This window comes from Chiroxiphia lanceolata, chromosome 1 (assembly GCF_009829145.1).
Source record: "Chiroxiphia lanceolata isolate bChiLan1 chromosome 1, bChiLan1.pri, whole genome shotgun sequence".
NCBI lineage: Eukaryota > Metazoa > Chordata > Aves > Passeriformes > Pipridae > Chiroxiphia > Chiroxiphia lanceolata.
In genome coordinates, this window is record NC_045637.1 from 29,404,465 (window position 1) to 29,422,821 (window position 18,357).

Here is an 18,357-nt window from a genome sequence, read left to right on the forward strand (position 1 = left end):
GGACGGCGAGGACAGCCTCCTCCGTTGCCCGGGGCGGGGGTTGAGGAGCGGCGCCGCACCAACTGCACCTCGGGGTGGTTCCTCCGGCGCCGCGCTGGGACCCGCCGATCCCCGCAGCCCCCATGCGAAGGGACGGAGGAGTTCGCGGGGCCCCGCCGGTGCCGCGGGATCGGCGGCCGCCCCGGGAGTTACGTAAAGCGGTGGCGGCACTGCCCGAGCGCGGCGGGGCCGGACTGGACTATCCTGGGCTGTACCGGCGGGGCTGGGGCGGTTCTCCCGTTTCAGAACCGTCCCGTCACGGAGGAGGCGGAGCATCCTGATGTGCAGGTTTTGGAGGCAGGGTACATTCAGAGGTTTCTAGTTCTGTCACAGACTCTTTGGAGCTGGAGTTCCCCATCTCCGTGTGTGCGTATGCGCGAGGTGTATGCCCCAGTTTCGAGTTCATAACCAGGTGAAAAATGTTGTCAGGTAACTTGGCTGAAGGCGGCACAAAATTATTGTTATTTTAAAAAATCATTAAACCTAACTGAGCAAGTTGTTTCTCTGAATATTCCACTTGTTCTTCAGTGGACATTCCACAGTAGCACTTAAATCCTAAACATCAGAGGTCAGCTCGTCTGCGTTGTCCAAACAGGCGTAATATCTGTAACCAGATCACAAATAGTATTGCATAGCTAAAAGTCTTTTAAATCCAATTACAGCTGTTAAGTAAGGATTGCTTTGTTTCCAGTCTATTATCCTTGAATCATGTGGCTTACATGTTTCTCTCTGAACATACAAACCATTAGCTTAAGAGGGTTTGGAATTGCGATAGCTGCAAGCTGGAGGCGAACCCTTTTTAAGTGGTTTTATTACAGCCTCTTTGCTTCACCCGCAGAAAGGGAGGTGGCTGCTGTAAACACCGGGATAAGCTGGTGTCATGCTGCTCTGTAGCATGTGACGGCGTGGTTGCCGGGACTGTCCTATCCTGTTTCAGATCTAGCAGTCCAGTGCTTCCAGCAAATGTTCTCTTCCTTCTGTTTCGTTCTTAACTTAGAGTTCGGAATAAAGCTAAACCAAACACAGATTCTGAAAAAGAAGCAAATTTCCTGCAAAAAGTAGAGCGAATATCCAGACAAGAAAGTGCAGTCTCTGGGTTGTCTCATACGTGTCGTGAGCGATCTGTGTGCTCTGAAAGTTGGTGTGGTGCAATGATTCTACTACTTCTGTGCAGTGACATGTGAGACCAGTCCACGGTGAAGCTTGGGGAGTAGCAGTGTACAGCTAAATCTTCCCTTCTCGCTGCACCAACATAAACAAGGAGTGATGTGGTTTGTGTAAAAGGGTTTTTTTAAATGAAATTATTTACTGTTTCTTTTATTGCATGAATTGGCAGTAAACTATATTCGTAGAAAAGGCTTGATTCCTAAGATCGTGACCCTCGTTTGACCACTGTATTTTTTTCTAATGCTCAAATTGAGTAGAGAACGTCCTTTAGAAGCAAATAGAGTCATCATCACCATGTAATGTGCCTGTGATTTGGAGTGGCCTTCCCGAGTACAAAAGAAACTAAACTAGAAAACGTACCCTGGGAGCAGGCTTAGTGCAGTCCAGCTGCTAATAAGCATTCAGGCACTGGTACCAAATTACAGCTGGTCTGACATGAAAGCTGCTGAAGCACCTTCAGTGTAGGTGTTGGCTTCTTAACACCAAGTATTTTATTCTCAGGTTGGTCTTCGTTATGTTGCATACCACTGTTATGTGCAGCTGTTCAGAAATGCATGTGCACTGAAGAATAGTAAGTAAATCAGTTCAAGATAGTGAGTTTTTGATTGGCATTTCACTTTAAAGAAAGAAGTTGTTTTAGGAAACACACTTTTCACAAGTATTGTAACTGTTGAAAATGTCTGTGTAGGGTTTTGAAGGTTGTTTGTTTGTTTGTTTGTTTTTCTTATCATAAAGTGCTGAAAAGCACAAGTGTTTTTTTCTTCTCAAAATTTTACAGACTCCTAAGTGAACTTCAGCAGATTCTCTGAGATGGGGGCTGACTTTCCTCTCCTGGTTTGTAGTCATGCAGCACAAGATAATCACTTTTTACTTACAGATTCTTCGATTTGTTGCAGTCTGGTTTCGGCTGGGTTCTTCTGTTTGTAGGGATTTAATATCACACATCCTAGTAACATACCTGTGTCGGACATTCTTTAAGGCATGTTCTCAATTCCTTACGCAGGTAGCATGGAAGAGTCACTGAAGTGGCAAGTGAAAAAGGAATTACCTTTTTCGGTGTTTCATTTAGATATTTATTTATTTATTTAGAGAATATTGCTAGAGAAAATTTACCAGACAATACTTCATACCTTGATGTGTCTATTTGTATTAAAGAAAAATTATTGCAAAGTTTACTGTTCAGGGCAGAAAATAGATTTGCTTACTGAGATACAGGTGGAAAAAGGAATATAGATCTTGGTGTAGCTCCAGGAGAACATCTTGTCTCAGGAGCAGGTGTGACTTGTTTTCTCTCATACTGAGGGAGGCTGAAGCAGGTCAGCTGCCTGACACGTGGCTTCAGTCACACAGCCGAGCACAGGACTGTGCTGCAACAGAAGCTGCTGGATAGTCCAAAGCCTGTACCTGACCAGCAAAGTCAATCAGCAGGGGTTTATGATAGTGACGTTTCAGCTCCCTGAGATGCTGCTGAGCGTCCAGCGTCATCCACAGTGAAGTAGAGGTGTTCCGAGGAATAACTGCCAGTTTGAAATTGTTCTTGCTGGTGAAGTTACTTGAGCTTTCTAGCAGAGTGTGTGAGGACTTCCTGATACAGCTAAGAAGATGACTGAGTTTGTTTTTTCCTTCACTCAAGGAGTTTGTTCAAGAGCATTTTTCAGTCTTGCTGGTGCTGGTTCATTTAAAATTTATTTCCTTATTCATGTTCTCTAAGATTTATTTAGAGCAAGAGAATGAAAGCATCACTTTACCCTCACAGTTAGCAAACTCATTTGGTTTTTGCTGCAGTACATGATTGATAATATGATGTGAATCAGGCTGACCATTTCCCATTTCACAGCCTCCTGCACCATCATGGTTGATTGGTATATTCCTGGGTGAAATGGGTGATAGCTCAAACCCTGTTAGTCCTAAAAGGTGGCATTTAATTTGCATCTTGTAAGAGTTCTTATTTGGGTACTTTGCTAAAACGAGAAGTTTTTTGGCAGTTTGATACTGCTGTCTTAATTTTATTTTGCTTTTTTTTATACATATACACACCTGCACACAAAAGATTGGTTTGAAATGGTTTTGTTGAAGAAAAAAATATTAAATAATATGTTTATCTTTTTTGCCTACACTTGCTTTTCCATTTTAATCTGCTGGAATGGAAAACTGGCTGTTGTTAAAATCCTGCTTCTGATGTGCATACTTGTAAAACTTAATTGCTCCAATTCAAACTCCAGAAAGTATGCCCATTTAACATTGTGACAAATACCTGCAGCATTATATGCAATAGAGTTGTTTTGAAAAACACTGAAAACAGATCCATTATACTTCAGTGAATGTGTAATATGCAAATATGGTTTTCACCTAATTTGTTTACTGTCATGTCTTGATTCATGTCATGTATATTGTTGCATGTGTGTTTGGCTCAGGTAGTCTGCTCTGAATGTCTTACAGAAGCAATTCTGAGAAAACCTCTCGTGCTGTTAAAGTCTCTAAAGCTACATCAGCTTCTTATATGCCCAAAAATTGCTGACACTTTGGGTAAAACAAAATAGTACTTAAATCATAAAGGACAAAAATATTTTTCTCTTTGTAATCTTGCTTTAATTTTTTGTCATTTTAATTGTAATAGTTGTGAAAGAGCTGTAAAATTATCTCTCGAATGGTAGAATACGATCTAAAAGCAGCATTTTATATGAAGCCTAATTCCTTGTGAAAATGTTTAGCCATCAGTACTGCTATGTACCATCTCAAAGCTCATACAGATTTTTTTTCCAAATCAGTATCTTACTGTTGCTTTGACTTAGAAATGAGAGCAGTATTTTCTGTCCTTCGCTGCAGGTACTGTTCCTAAAAAGAAGAGGAAACATGGCTTATACACTGAATGAAGCTTAAATTCCTGGACCAAAAACCGAGAGGTTTCTTCATGAAGGATGGCAACACCATATGTTCCTGTTCCTATTCCTATTGGAAGTTCATCATCCAACTTTACAAACAGAAACCAAAGAAGTTCTTCTTTTGGGAGCATCTCGACAAGTTCGAGCTCCTCAAAAGGACAGCTGGAGGACTGTACAGTTGGTAGTTTTAAAAAGATGAGCGTGCCTGACCAGATTGATTCTACGTCATCTGCGTGTAGCAGTCCACTTGTTAGGACTAAATTTACAGGTCTGGATCCATCCATAGAATATTGTACTCAGCCTGTAGAAGAAATAGAGCAGAATACGGATTCCAGGAGCTGGGAAGATCGACCATCTACGCCTACTATACTGGGCTATGAGGTGATGGAGGAAAGGGCAAAATTCACTGTAAGTTTTTGGGTATGGTGTAGTTCGTCCTGTAACTCCAAGATAACAATTAAATGTGCTCTGCATTCTCCTTTAGTAATTAATCCTGCAATTCAGGGATATTGGAGTGCTTTACTAGTTTAACAGCGTAGCTTCAAAGTACTGCCTGACAGGAAAATATCAATCCCGTTACACAGGTGGAAAACTGGAACTCGGAAGCAGTCTTTCCTGTAATTGTGTATGTGGAATAGCAGAAATTCATTCTACTTCAGGTAAATTTCAGCAGGAAAAGTCAGGAATTCCTTGCAGAGTTACAATTCCTTGTTAAATTGAACTTATAGGAGTTCTAGGTAGCTAAACATGTTAAATAAAATGTAGGTTTTTGTTTGACATTAATGATAAGAAACCCTGATATTTGCCTTTTGCAGTTATTAGTAGCTTAAAATATTTGCATCGAAGTGCAAACATGTAGGTTTCAACTTCTTGCCCTGCTGAGTTTAGTTTCTAGTAAGGGGAAGTCTGTTCTGCAAACATCAGAGTGAGAAGTCACTTATGCCATATCTCATGCCAGAACACCAGCCTAACTAGTTTGTATTGATTTTTCTCAAAGTGTACTGTAGCTGGCAATTCATTTTTTTTACATACCATAAATGCATTTCTACATTTGTTTTTGTGGATGTGGTTGAAACATTTCTTTGAGATAATTCAGTAATGCTTGTGGGACTGATGGAAGCTGTTTGTTACTGATTATTAATTACTTCAGATGACCAACATTAATCAGAAATAGGTAAGGAGAAGGAAATAGCAGACAAATTTCTTTTCCTTCCTGTTTTCTTTTATATTAGTGTGGAATCTGGTGCCTTTATGACAGTTAAAATACTAATGAAGTCAAGTTCTCTTTGCAAAATATTAAATAATGCTGCTTTTTAAGTATTTGAGAATGATAGCCTGTCTTTTCCTAAGAGTTTTGGTTTCTAATATGTTTATGCATGGTAGGATAACAGAAGAGCAGAATTTTTTTTCACATGTAGATTAAAAAATTCCTTTTAAAAAATAACCTTCAAAACTAAAACAATGATTAATATTGCTATATTGACAAAGATTAGACTGAAAATATCACAGAATCATTTAGGTTGGAAAAGACCTCCAAGATCAAGTCCAACCTTTGATCACTGCCTTGACAACTAGAGCATGGCCCTAAGTGCCCTGTCCAGTATTTTCTTGAATACCTCCAGGGATGGTGACTCCCACTATCTGGGCAGTCCATTCCAATGTTTAACAACCTTTTCCATGAAGGAATTCTTAACCTGATGTCCAACTGGAACCTCCCCTGGTGCAGCTTGAGGCTGTATTCTCTTATCCTGTCACTCGTTGCCTGGGAGAAGAGGCCAAATCCCACCTGGCTACCACCTCCTTTCAGGTAGTAGTAGAGAGCAATAAGGTCTCCCCTGAGTCTCCTTTTCTCCAGATTAAACACCCCCAGCTCCCTCAGCCGCTCCCTACAGGACTTGTACTCCAGTCCCTTCACCAGCTCCATTGTCTTTCTCTGGATGCACTCCAGCACCTCTGTCTCTTCCTTGAAGAAGGAATATGTCAAAAATATACCAAGGCATATTCCAGTGTGCATGTAAGGTGTCCTTCAACTGTAGTTACAATGACAACTTTGACTCCTTATTTTATGTAGAAGGCCAGTTAATGGTACAAGTGAAACACTCTTCCATTGTTAAAATGCTTGGATGCATTTTTGCTCTTCCTGAATTCACTTCTACTGTGTTTGTTTCTGAAGGCACATAAATAACTGTTTGTTTTCAGTTGGATGTTGAAAATAAGCTTGCTATTTTGAATTAAGGCCAGCAAGTAATTAGTCCTAGAAATTTAGATTGCTTTTGCAGTGCTAAATCAGTAAGATGGAAGACAGTGGAAGTTAAATTGAGATCACCTGTAAAAGAGGACTTAATTGCTGAATTTGTTTCTTTTACTGTTGGTAGCATCTCATAGTTTCCAAAAATATGAATCTGAACTACTTAAGCTGGATGATGTCCTAACTTCAAGAGCTAAATGTTAGTGCATGTTGGAGTACGTGGCTGCTAAAGGTTATATGAGAGAAAACCTAGGCTGAAAAACATCTCCTTGTAAGCAGTTGGTCTCAAGTGAATTACCAGTCCTGGAATGTTCAATTAACACTTTTTTTCTTTCTTTTGAGCCAAGTAGAAATGATAATGAGATGCTGAATTGGCCAGAGATTGATACTAAATATTGGCATATTTTCATTGAGTATTTTGTATTTGTGGAATAAGGCAATTCGTGATTGACCGGAATTAATTGAATTTGTTGAATTCATTTGTAATTTCTTCCAGGATCTTATGTGAAGGAATTGAGAGTTGGGTTTTTAAATACTCCAGTTCTTGTTTATTAATTAGTAATCTTTAAAATAAATTAAAAAAAAGGCAACCATCTTATTTTCAGCTCATAGGGGAAAGCCAAACATATTTTTGGAGACCATTAATCACAAACTGATTGCACTCCTTATCACACTTCAGTTGACCATAATTTGTGAAGACTTTAAAAAAAAAGCAACTTGTCTAATGTTTACTTGGAAACCATTTAAAGTGAAGCTGAGACTAAATGAATTTTTTTTCATGTGTGCATTTTTAAGCAATGCCTTTGCAGAACCTTTGTAGAATAAAAGAATGTAATAGAATACTGATTAGCAAGTGCTTCCGCAAGAATATTCCAAAGTTTCTTGTTCTGTGTTTTACTGTGTACTAACAAAGAGTCTTCACAATTTTACATTTTTTTATTTGTTTTATTTATGAAAATTGTTTATAGTTTTAGTATGATGGGAAAACTAAAATACTCGAACAAGCTTTTATACATAAAATGCAAGACAGAAGAATTACATTTTAATGCTGTCTTTGTAGGCACGTCATACAGTTTGAGTTTTAAAAGCTAATAGCTTTCTCCTCAGTCACAATCCGTGACTTCCAGAGGTGATGTTACTTAGAAGTGAAGTTCTGTGTTTAAAACATAGATAAGTACTTGCTGAAAAATTGCTTTTAGTTTGCACAGTAGTTATCTGTAGTTTCTGTAACTGTCTGCTACTTAATATATTATAGAATACAAAATTGCTAAAACCAGTCTTACACATGTACAGAGGTTGGCAAGCACAAGGGTTATCGTATGTTGGGACTGCAACAAGAAAAATACATTTATCAGCTAAGAAAACCAACTGTGAAAGCGTGACATACTGGAAAATATTTTACTATGTAACAGATTAGAAAATGTTTTAAATAGAACTTGGTTAAGTGCCTGTAAGGGATTTTTTTATCCTTACTACTCTAATATCTTTTTCTGTGTTGTATTTTATTTTTTTTTTAACTAGAGACGCGTAGACTGAGAACACTAACCCAGTACAATTGCAGAACCTTTCTTTCCTTACGTTGGAGAAAATAAGGTTTTGACATTAGACACTGTTTAATGTTTTCTAGTTGAAGTTATGTTGTTAGATTCATTGTGTTCAGGCATTTGAGCATTAGTCCTCCTAAAAAGTAATTGTTTGTTTGTTTTTTTTTATTATTATTGTTTTGTTTATTTATCCATTTTCTTTTAAATAGGAGTATGGTAGTGCTGTGCTATTGTCTTGCTAAATCTGATTCAAAGGATCCATTACTTCAGTTATATGGTGCTAGTATAATCATTCTGATGCAGTTATCAGAATGAAGTCATATTTTGCCTGGAAAGGCAAAAGCTAATTTTCAAGACAAATGCAACCAAAGGAGGATGTAATTTTGTTCTGCTTCATTTTTCCTTGTGAAGCAAGTCAGATGAGACCTTTGAAAACAATATCACAGCACCTTATTATTAACAGTCATCTTAAAAACAGATTGGCCTCAAGGATCAGTGAATAAAACCGGAAGTTAGCAAAGGTTAAAGTAGATCACTAAAACATACTTCCTTTACCTCTTTGATAGCTGACACTTGTGTTTTGCTCGAGAATAAATGTGGGTACAGTTTCACAGACCCTTTCTTATAGACAGAAATAGTTAAATGTATTTAGGAATTACAGTAGCTCCTTCCTTAAATTCTGAAATTAATTTATACTGTTTGTACTGATAATTAAGTTATTTGGGTTTCTTTTAATCTAATTAGGAATTTTTTTTATCCATCAGTTTGTTTCCTTAAGAGATAAAGGATAATTTCAGCCTGCCAGACAATGCAGTGTGATATTCCTGTCTTTCTACACAGGTATACAAAATACTGGTAAAAAGAAGTCCAGAGGAAAATTGGGTAGTTTTCAGACGTTACACTGACTTCTCCAGGCTTAATGACAAGGTGGGAATTATACACTGATAAATTCTCAGCTGTCTTGCCTCACTGTTCTTTCATGTCTCATTTTCTTTGTCTCTCACATTTTTGTCGCTTCTTTTCTGTTCTTGATTTTTTTACTGCGTATAAAACACATACTATATTAATGCCTGGAAAATCATGATTCCTTATTTTTTCAAAGATGCTTGAAATCACTACAGCTAATATAAAGAAGGTGTAACAGCTTCATCTGAAGCTTAGTGTGCTTCAGACTTTATTCCTAGTCTATGTGGTAAAGGAAATTAACTCTTCAATATTTATCCCCCGCATGGAAATAGAACTAGGGACTTGTGTTCTCTTACAGGAACGATCCAGTAATTATTCAGTCCATTTCTGTATAACAAACTCTGCTTTTTTCATGATAAACCTGAAGTTTCATGAAGTTCTTTGTATGTTGGTCAGTCTTCAGTTGCTTTCAATGTCTTCAAAACTAGTTGCAAAATACTATATCAGAACTTTAAAGATGGAGATAAATAGGAATTCTCGGTCTGGAACTCAATGATTTTAGAACACTTGAAAGCAAAAAATTCTTGTCTGAAAACCACAAGTTTTTATTATTGGTAAATTGTACTTAGCTACCAAAAGTAGAAAAACAGAATTACAGTTTTCTTTGCCCACTCTTCACTCCTGAGAATAGTCTTTCATTGCCAATTTAACATATTTTCTGCTATTATGTTCTTTCATGTTTCAATTTGTAGCCTTTATAACACTCCCTTTTTTAATTTTTAACCTTACCTGCTTGGATTGATGTGCCTAATCAACTAAGAATTTAATTGAGCTGAAGTTTTGAACAAAGACTTTGGCTTACACATTTCTCCATGTTCTTGGTTTGACATGTTTGTATATCTTCTAGGCTACCTTTAAAATATCAGTTCAGTCTGAAACAAAATTGTTGAATGTTAATTAGTTTACAGGTTTCTTTTTGAAGAAACTTCTGTCTTTTAAGATAGTCCTAAGTGAAGGAATGTCTTGGCAATCACAAAAGTCTGACTTCTCTTGAGATGATGATCTTGGTATTTCAACTCAAATTTTGGAAATCACATCATACAGCAGTTTGTATCTTGATCAGCTATGTCCAGTATAGGTCAAGAATTGGCTTACCTGCATTGAATTTTAATGTGGTTATCAGTGGTTTGAAAAATAAAAATGCCACAGGTATTAATTTTAGAATAAATATTTAGATTTTACAAGTGAAGTCCATAGTCTTTGCCATCAAATCTTTGACAAAAATGTTTGGCTTTAGCATGATTTCTAGGTATGAGGATTTCTGTTTAAAAGGAAAATGTCTATTTTTTCCTTGAGTCACTGTCTGAAGCTTTTTCATCTTTCAGTATACATCTTAAGTTTTATTATGTTACTTTTCTGTAATTCCCTGGAATGTCCAGAATGATGGTATGTTTCAGTTCCCAGAGCTGGCATCTCTGTATTATAAAAAGCATAGTGTCTTACAGACCAAAGAGTAAATGGTTGTATGCAAGCATCAGTCATTAAAAGGCGCAGAGCAACACTTGCAATTCTTTGTTCTCTAATGGTAAATATAGACATGCAGTTGCATGCATGTAAACTATCAGGATTTTCTATACCCTTTCTCCTAGAAATCCAGTGTAGGCAAAAGAAATACACTATCTTGTAAGTCCTTTTCCTCACCACCCTTCTCAAGTTTGGTGGCAAGTTATTAATTCCCTGAAATGGTACTAGGAACTTGGCATTAATTGCCAGTTGAACTGAATAATCGATCACTGTGACTGCTGTGTGAATCAGTTTGAGATATTAACATAGCAGGAATGGCCTCTCAGGAAAAGCAGGTAAAGAGCAATAAGGGGGTTTGTGTGTGTCGTGCACATACTTACATACTTGAGTCCAAACTGAACTGAGTTGGACTCCCACGGTGGCTAAAAAGGTAGAAAATGTGAGAGTAGGAACAGTGTCACAAAGGGGGCACATGTAGATAAAACCAGGAGCAGATGAACAAATACAGCTCAGCTAACTAATAAAAGAAGTTACTGAACTTAGTAATAGCATTCTTTATTTGCCCTGATCTCTTAAAGAACATAAAGGAGGCAAAATAGCTATAGGATCCTGGAAGGTGTTTTGTACTTCCAGTATTTTCTGAAATATTTTTAGTAGGGAACAGCTAATAAAATAGAAATGAATGGAAGTAAAAGAGCTCAAAACCATTAACTGCCCTTTTATGAATGAAATCAGTAAGTGCAGCAACAGGTTAAGACCTGAACAAATTTCAAGGGAGGAACAAATTCTTTGAATGTCAAAGCTGTCTACTTTCCAGGCAATTTAAAAGGTTATGAAAACTCCATAACTACTGAAAGAAGACAAATAGAAGATGACAGCAAAGTAATCCAATGTAAAGGAAAGATAACATATTGCCAGTACGGGTACACAAGAAGCCACATAATGATCTCAAAGTCAAAAGTAATTAAAAAAATACATATACAGGTTAGTAGAAGGAGAGTAGTACAGGCTTCTGAAGACTAAGGCAAAAGTGCTGAGATGCAAGGTGGACCAACATGGGATGCTAAGAGCAATGGGAAAAGTATTATAAATCATCAGAGACGGAAGGGAAAGAGGCAGTAAAATAAGAGATCCATTACTTGAGAGCAAACTATGGAAAGCAAACAGTGAATGTTACAACAAAGACTGAAATAATGTCTTTTGCTATAATATCAACAAAAATTTAATCTTAGTGGGTGTTGGAACATGCTGGAAGGAGAGGTTAGGAGCAAAGACAAATGCAGACATTTGGCTAGATGCTTAGGCTTTGTTTGTTTATAGCACCTACTGGGCTAGAGAAGTATGAGAAGTACTTCGACCCCAAAGAACTGTGGGAAAAGAACTTTCTAAAGTTTGTTACTATTTTGGTAGAGATGTTGAACAGATAATGAAATGACCGGTCTTAAGAACCAAAAAGTTAACCATTTTTCCCCAAGATTGCCTCATGTGAGGTGCATAATGTATCATATGATGATGTAGGAGAGAGACAAGTAGAAAAGGTGCTGGATACAAGGAAACAGTGGTGACCAGAATAACTTGTCTGACCCTCCTGCTGGGTCTGAGGAGTGTTCAAGAAAGAATGCCCCAGGAGTGTGCTGCTGAAAATTAGTCTGCTAACAGCAGCTGGCTTTCTCATACTCTTCACCCACAAAGTAGTAGTCTGTGGGTAGGCATACTCTTTCCTTAGAAATAAATTACATGATCTATGTGACCAGACAAGTGAAATTAACCATTATGCAGAAATCTGTGTGGTTGAAAAGCTTTCCCAGAAATGGTTATCTGCGGTCTCCTGTACAACTAACACAGGAACTCATTTTGTTATAATCTCTGTGTTCAGTCCTATTCAGTATTTTATCAACTTATGAGCTGTTATGGAGCATAGAGGATACTTATGTATGTGGTATTTATGATTACTTGGTAATAGATGAAGGAACGGTGGATGACCAAAGATAAACTTAAAAATATCAAGAGGAGTCTAATATCAAGATGAAATTCAGAAAGAGGAAAATATGCACTTAAATAATTAAATGCAGGAAAAAAAGAGCAAGGCTTTGACAATAAACTATTCTGTAAATAAGAAACTGGTATTTATGGTGGGATATTTCAGTATACGATACTTGTGATGTTTAAATGGCACCCTTCTCATACTGTGAAATGGTACTTATTTGAGTAAAGGTGATCCATTAACGTGATTCTTCCTTGAAACTGTGTAGAGAGATTCTATCTGAAATGCAGTATCTGTAAAAACTTAATCTGCTGAAAGAGCTACCCGTTAGCATTTTCTGTGAGTCCATAAAGAGTAGTTAAATAGATAACACATTGTTAGAAGGGTTAAATTTTGCTGAGCAAGGATCAGGACACCCACTGAAGAATTACACTACAGCTTTGTAAACACTGAGTGCTAAACTGTTTTCAAGGCAGATTCTAAAACCCTGGCACTGCAATATTCATGTAAATATATTAGGTGTATGCAGTACATCTCTGACAAAAGTTGACGTGATCCTGTATTCAGAAAAAAAGATTAAACAATTCTTGTGGCAGTTGGGATATCAGATTTTGTAAAACTAGTTTGATTTTTCCTGCTGGTTGTAAATCTTCTTCCAAGATTTTTCTGTGTCAAGCATCCCTTCTAAGAAAAGGCTTCAAAAAACTGTTTTTTATGCAAGTGTTGATAGTTAAGCATATTAGAAAAATAATTGGCATCTTTGGATAGGTTCATTGTTATATAGTTTTATGCTTCCATTCACTTGCATATTTCATTTCTGAATTAAAAAAAAAATCTAGGTATTTCTAATGTCAACTATACCCCATTTGCTACTTAAGTAACTCAGTACAATTTTACATGTTACTACTAGGGTTTGAGCTATACATGCATATTGAAATTTTAATATTCTGAGTGTACAGAGAGCTACTCTTCACTAGAAGTATTGTCAGGCATGTGTTGTAATTTAGTCTGCTAGCCCCCCAAAAAAGACAAGTTGCAGAGTTGTAGATCTGTAATGGATTTTTATAGATAGATAGATGGTACTTATTGTCCCTGAGTACTTTAGAAGAAACACCACTGAAGTGCTTACTCATCTGATACTGGACATTAAATAACAAAGCAAAGGTTTTCATTCTCATTTTTATCTGGTAAGTTTGAGAGGTCATTGGATTGCATAAGGCAGCACAGCAAGTGACAGAACTATGTCTGCAATTTATGCTGTAATTTGAATTGTACTACTTATGGTTGAGACTTACCTTGTGCTTGAACTTAGCAGAAGTCAGAAAGATCTCATAATTCTGAGTGAAGTCAGTGCCTGTGTCAAAATGAGTATTTTGATGAGGCTTTTTTCTTGTTTGTTTTTTTTTTTTTTAATTGGGTTTCATTTCAATTTCAGCTAAAAGATATGTTTCCGGGCTTTCGGTTGGCACTTCCACCAAAGCGCTGGTTCAAGGATAATTATAATCCTGACTTCTTGGAAGATCGACAGTTGGGACTGCAAGCATTTCTCCAGAACCTAGTAGCTCATAAAGATATTGCTAACTGGTATGTGATTAAACTTTGCTTTTGCATTTGTGTTTGGGTTTTTTTTTTTCCAAACTGCTCTTATCAACTCCTAGACTCTAGCAGTGTGTCTTTGAGCAATGTGGTAAGGGATTTATGAGCATTCATTTTGTGCATTTCGTCATTATGTGAATTATTTAACGTCCTTTCAAATTAATCCTATCTTAACATAAACAAAAGAGAAGAATTGCAGTATTTTGAATTGTACATGGATAACTAATAACAGTTGTAATATTTAAAATGTTACACTAATCCCATATTACTCCTAAAACATTACTTCTCTGTGCTTAATGCAGAATTGATATATTGTTAATTTATACTAGGATTAAAAGTTATGCTTTCACAGTGGAAAGTACCTACACTGTTTGGAATCAGTTTTTAAAATGTGTATTAAACTACAGGTTTTTAACTTACGTGATGCGCGATGGTAATAGGAGTACGTCTGTAGATTGTTATATGTAAGTAAATTGAAAAGACAAATAAAAAATTTCCTAACAGTTTAAAAAACATAATGTGTTTAATCAACAAAGTGCGTAAGTCTCTTTGAACAGTATCTTCTTTCATACAAAGTGGAAGATTATTCCAAAGCTGGGAGATGAATAGAGCATAATTCTGGGAAATGAAGTGTAAAATTATTTTAATACAGAACAGAATGAAATTTGAGTAAGCAGATTGCTAGAGGCAAAGTAATTAGTTCTAAAAACTTTTTCCAGCAGCAGAAATAAAAAAAGTTGAGGTTACTGTACCAGAGGTTCTTTGAGGAATGAGTCTGAATCATCATCTGAAACTTCATTCAAAACAAATAATAAGGAATTTGCTAAACAGCATTACCTCAAGAATTTTAAAGGAACTAAAATGTAAAATTGCCATGCTGGTGTGTGAGACCATATAATGCTTATATCTACTTTACTTTTTAGTAGAAGGGCTGTTACTGCTTTTGGCACATTTTTATGAGGTGTTTGACTGCTGTGTCTGGAAACTAGAGATTCATATATAAGTCTGACTTTTGGTACTGATTTTAATAAAAAAAAAACCCAAAGTGGTTAGGAGGTGAATAAAAATAATACTTGAAAAAGCAATAATGTCTTTTGTAGAGGGAAATCTAACAAGCAAGTACTTATGACAAGGCTCGTATAGATGGTTAAAAGACAAGGGGAAAAGGATTGATGGAAATTTAGGGGTATTACATGTGGAAAGCTAGATCACAGTTATGGACACCGATGTTCAGGAACGTCTTGAAATTGTCTGAGGTTATGAACTATTGTAGAAGGATCATGAGGCACTGAGTGACTAATACTAGTTTTCTTGTCTTGAAGTACAAAATGACAGCAAGTACACCCATGCAGATTTGTAAACTCTTGTTTTTTACAACCTGGAAAATAACTATTGGTACTGATATCACTGGTTTTCTGAATCAGTTCAGTATTCAGCAATAGTCAAAAAGTTTCATTAAAATTGTTAAAAGAACTTAAAAGGGGAAAAAAGTTATTGCTATGGGAATCTGAATTGTACTTCCACCTAGTCCAGTGGTAAAACACAGCATTCAGTTTCAAAAGAAGTGTCTGCTAGAGGTACAGAGAAAGCAAGCAACAACAGATGAAGCTACAGAAAAATTTCCCTGCAAGAAGAGTTCTTTTCTCTTTAGGCTGTTGTCTTGGGTAAGAGCTGGCTAAACAAGGCATATGAAATCATCAAAGGGGATAGGGAAGGTGAGTAAAGAATGTTAATATTTGGATGATTCATAGTCATCTTGCAGTATGTCACACCGAGTGGTGAAGCTTTGTTATGAGATGTCAAAGACAAAGCTTAAATGGTTTCAAAAAGAAATTGAGATCAACCTGTGAGTTTCTGTGTCAGTGGCTATTAAATGTAATTATGTGGGTGAGGTATGCAGCCAAGAAGTTTAAGAACTTCCTTATTGTTAAATTACACAATGATAGGTGTGCCAAAAAAAAGGAATTATTCTCTAATATTCCCTAAATGTCACTTCTGTTATGCTGCTGGAGACAGACTAGTGGGCGGAATGGACTTTTAGTCTGCTTAAAATAATCTGAAGGCTTTGTGCTTGATGTTGTTGCTGCTAGTTTGGTATTTCAACTAGCTTGCATATATCTTAATAATGGAACATTTTGGACAAAATTTAAGGCAAAAACTGAAACCATAACTTTTAGACTGCATTGCTCCTCTGATACAAAAAGGAAATAAAATGTTTCTGGAATCACTTTGTATTTTGGCTGATGAACAGATAGTTACCTGAAATGTGATTTTTGGAATTCTGATCTTGGCTGTGTAACACTCTGCATAAAGATGAAGTTTTTTAAGAAACTTTATAACCTATTGATACAGGTTATATTCTAATATAACCTGTGGAAGGTCTGAATTCCTCAGGAACTGATTATAACTAGTGAGGTTCGATCCACCTTAATATTTTTATCCACTTATCACAGAATAAAAGTTACTATTAATGGAAATTAATATTTGCACCTCACATGAGCAATGATGAGCATCTGACCATGCTTTCCCATTACAAGTTCACCATTTACTTCTACAGTTTTGCAAATAGGTCAAAGTGCTTGGGTCACACCAAAACCAAATGAACCTTTTCTCCTTGTAGAGAAGTCTCTTTATTTCTCTTCGTGCTTTATGCACTTTATCATCATTGAGACACTGACAGTGGGAATTTTGCCCTTCAGGGATAGGAGACCTCATTTGGTTATACCTATTTTTTAATAAAACTAGATTCACAAAGTAATTTAAAGATAAGATGTAGGATGGTGTGAAGAGGACTAAATTTAGCACCTATTTCATGGATTTCTTCTTGTATTTTGCATTGTATTGAAGTTTCAGTGAAAGATCAAACTGAAATTCTCCTAGAGTTTAATGTGTTCAGGAAAGTTTCTTCATATACCTCATGAAGTGGGAGGAAGAAGATGTTTCTGCTAAACAGAAATGTCATCTGGCTTTATAGAGATGATACAGCTCTCCTGCCTCCGCCCTGTGTAAGAGGCTTGGTCAGCTTTGAGTGAGGGATCCAATGTGCCACACTGCCCCTTATGCTGGCATTGCTGCCTCCCTGGAGAGGGATGTCGGCCACTACACAAGTGAATAAAGAAGCCACGTACAGGAAACTGCCACGTGATACAAAAGATTTCTGTGATACTTTTAAGGCAGGATCTTCTATTTGTTAAATGAAAGCAAAAGGTGTAACACATGGAGGGGGAAGCAGGTTCAGAGCAGACTGAGTAAAGCTAGGCTGCAGATAAATGTTTATGCCATCAGGTGCATATTTTAGGTAAAGAAACAATGTTTTTGTTGACCCGTGGCTTTAGGTTTCTTGACCTCCTTATGTAAAATAATTCAATTTCAAGTAGTTTTGAAAACTGTAGAAGAAGACACGGTTTTCTGCCAGCAGCCACAGGGAAAGCAAAAAAGTTTGACCTGATGTAAGTAGAAGATATATGTGGATTAGATTTTTTTTACATTTATTTTTCTGGATATTTTGATTTTCACTCACAAGCATTACTGTGTGTTATGCCATGTTAATGTTACCCTTTAATAACACAAGAAAATAACTGAATACATTTAAAATATGTTTGAGCTGCATATGTGAATAAGGATTAAGATGCTGAAGAAAAATGGTGAGCAGAAGTTTTTCCACATAATCAGTTCTTCTGTATTGGGCATATATGAGTTACTTCAGCATCTTAATGGTTGAATTGTTCTTTTCATTAAAAAAAATGGACTTGAGCATCATGTCAGAAAAGGGTCATCTCAAACATATTAAACTATTTGGAGAGGAGGGAAAAAAACCAACCCTGCTCTTCACCTTGAAACGTACTTTATATACTTGAATAACTTTCATTTTGTTTCAAGTTATGTTTTCTGTTCATTTCCCTGATGAATTGTTGCCAGCTATCATTTTTTGTGCTAACTGGAGTGATAATCTTGGTTTAGGTGGCAGAATTTTTCATTATTTATTTGAGTACATGAGAGAAGTTCTTTTAATAGTACAGATTTAGGCTTATGGCTTGCACAGATCATGGACAGATAGTTGTAAAACATTTTTCACATAAATGATTATAGAAAAAAAAATTCAGTTTGGTGTAAAGGCTGATGAGGTAAAAGTAGATACAAAGACAAGATTTCTCGCCAACCTCTGGCCACCTGTATCTACACATATGCAATAAGCATGTGAAAGCAGACTTAGAAAAATCGAACAACAAAATAAGCATTAAGTGTAGTTTAGATAAATATTCTTAAGAGCCTTTTTAGAACTAAAAGTGATGCTATAATCAATGATTAGTGTTTGAAGAAATTTCTCCTCATTTTGCTTGCCACACCTGAAGCTGTTTGATTAGATTGGTAGCTGGGTGAAAGTTTCTTTTCTTGTGTTTGTACTTCATGTCTACCTCAAATGCAGAGAATGAGTGGAAGGCAGAAAATTACTGCCTTTTCTGCCTT

The 18,357-nt window shown here is 36.6% G+C and overlaps 1 protein-coding gene across 2 annotated transcripts in view; it reads left to right on the forward strand.

Annotated features, from left to right (window-relative positions):
• Positions 1-18,357, forward strand: part of SNX16 (sorting nexin 16) — a 30,067-nt gene that overhangs the window by 317 nt on the left and 11,393 nt on the right. For both annotated transcript variants that reach the window (XM_032696739.1, XM_032696743.1), the window contains exons 2-4: positions 4,033-4,496; positions 8,721-8,807; positions 13,730-13,878. In XM_032696739.1, coding sequence (XP_032552630.1) covers positions 4,125-4,496; positions 8,721-8,807; positions 13,730-13,878 — 608 coding nt within the window. In that variant the 5' untranslated portion in view covers positions 4,033-4,124. The remainder of the gene's footprint in view (positions 1-4,032; positions 4,497-8,720; positions 8,808-13,729; positions 13,879-18,357) is intronic.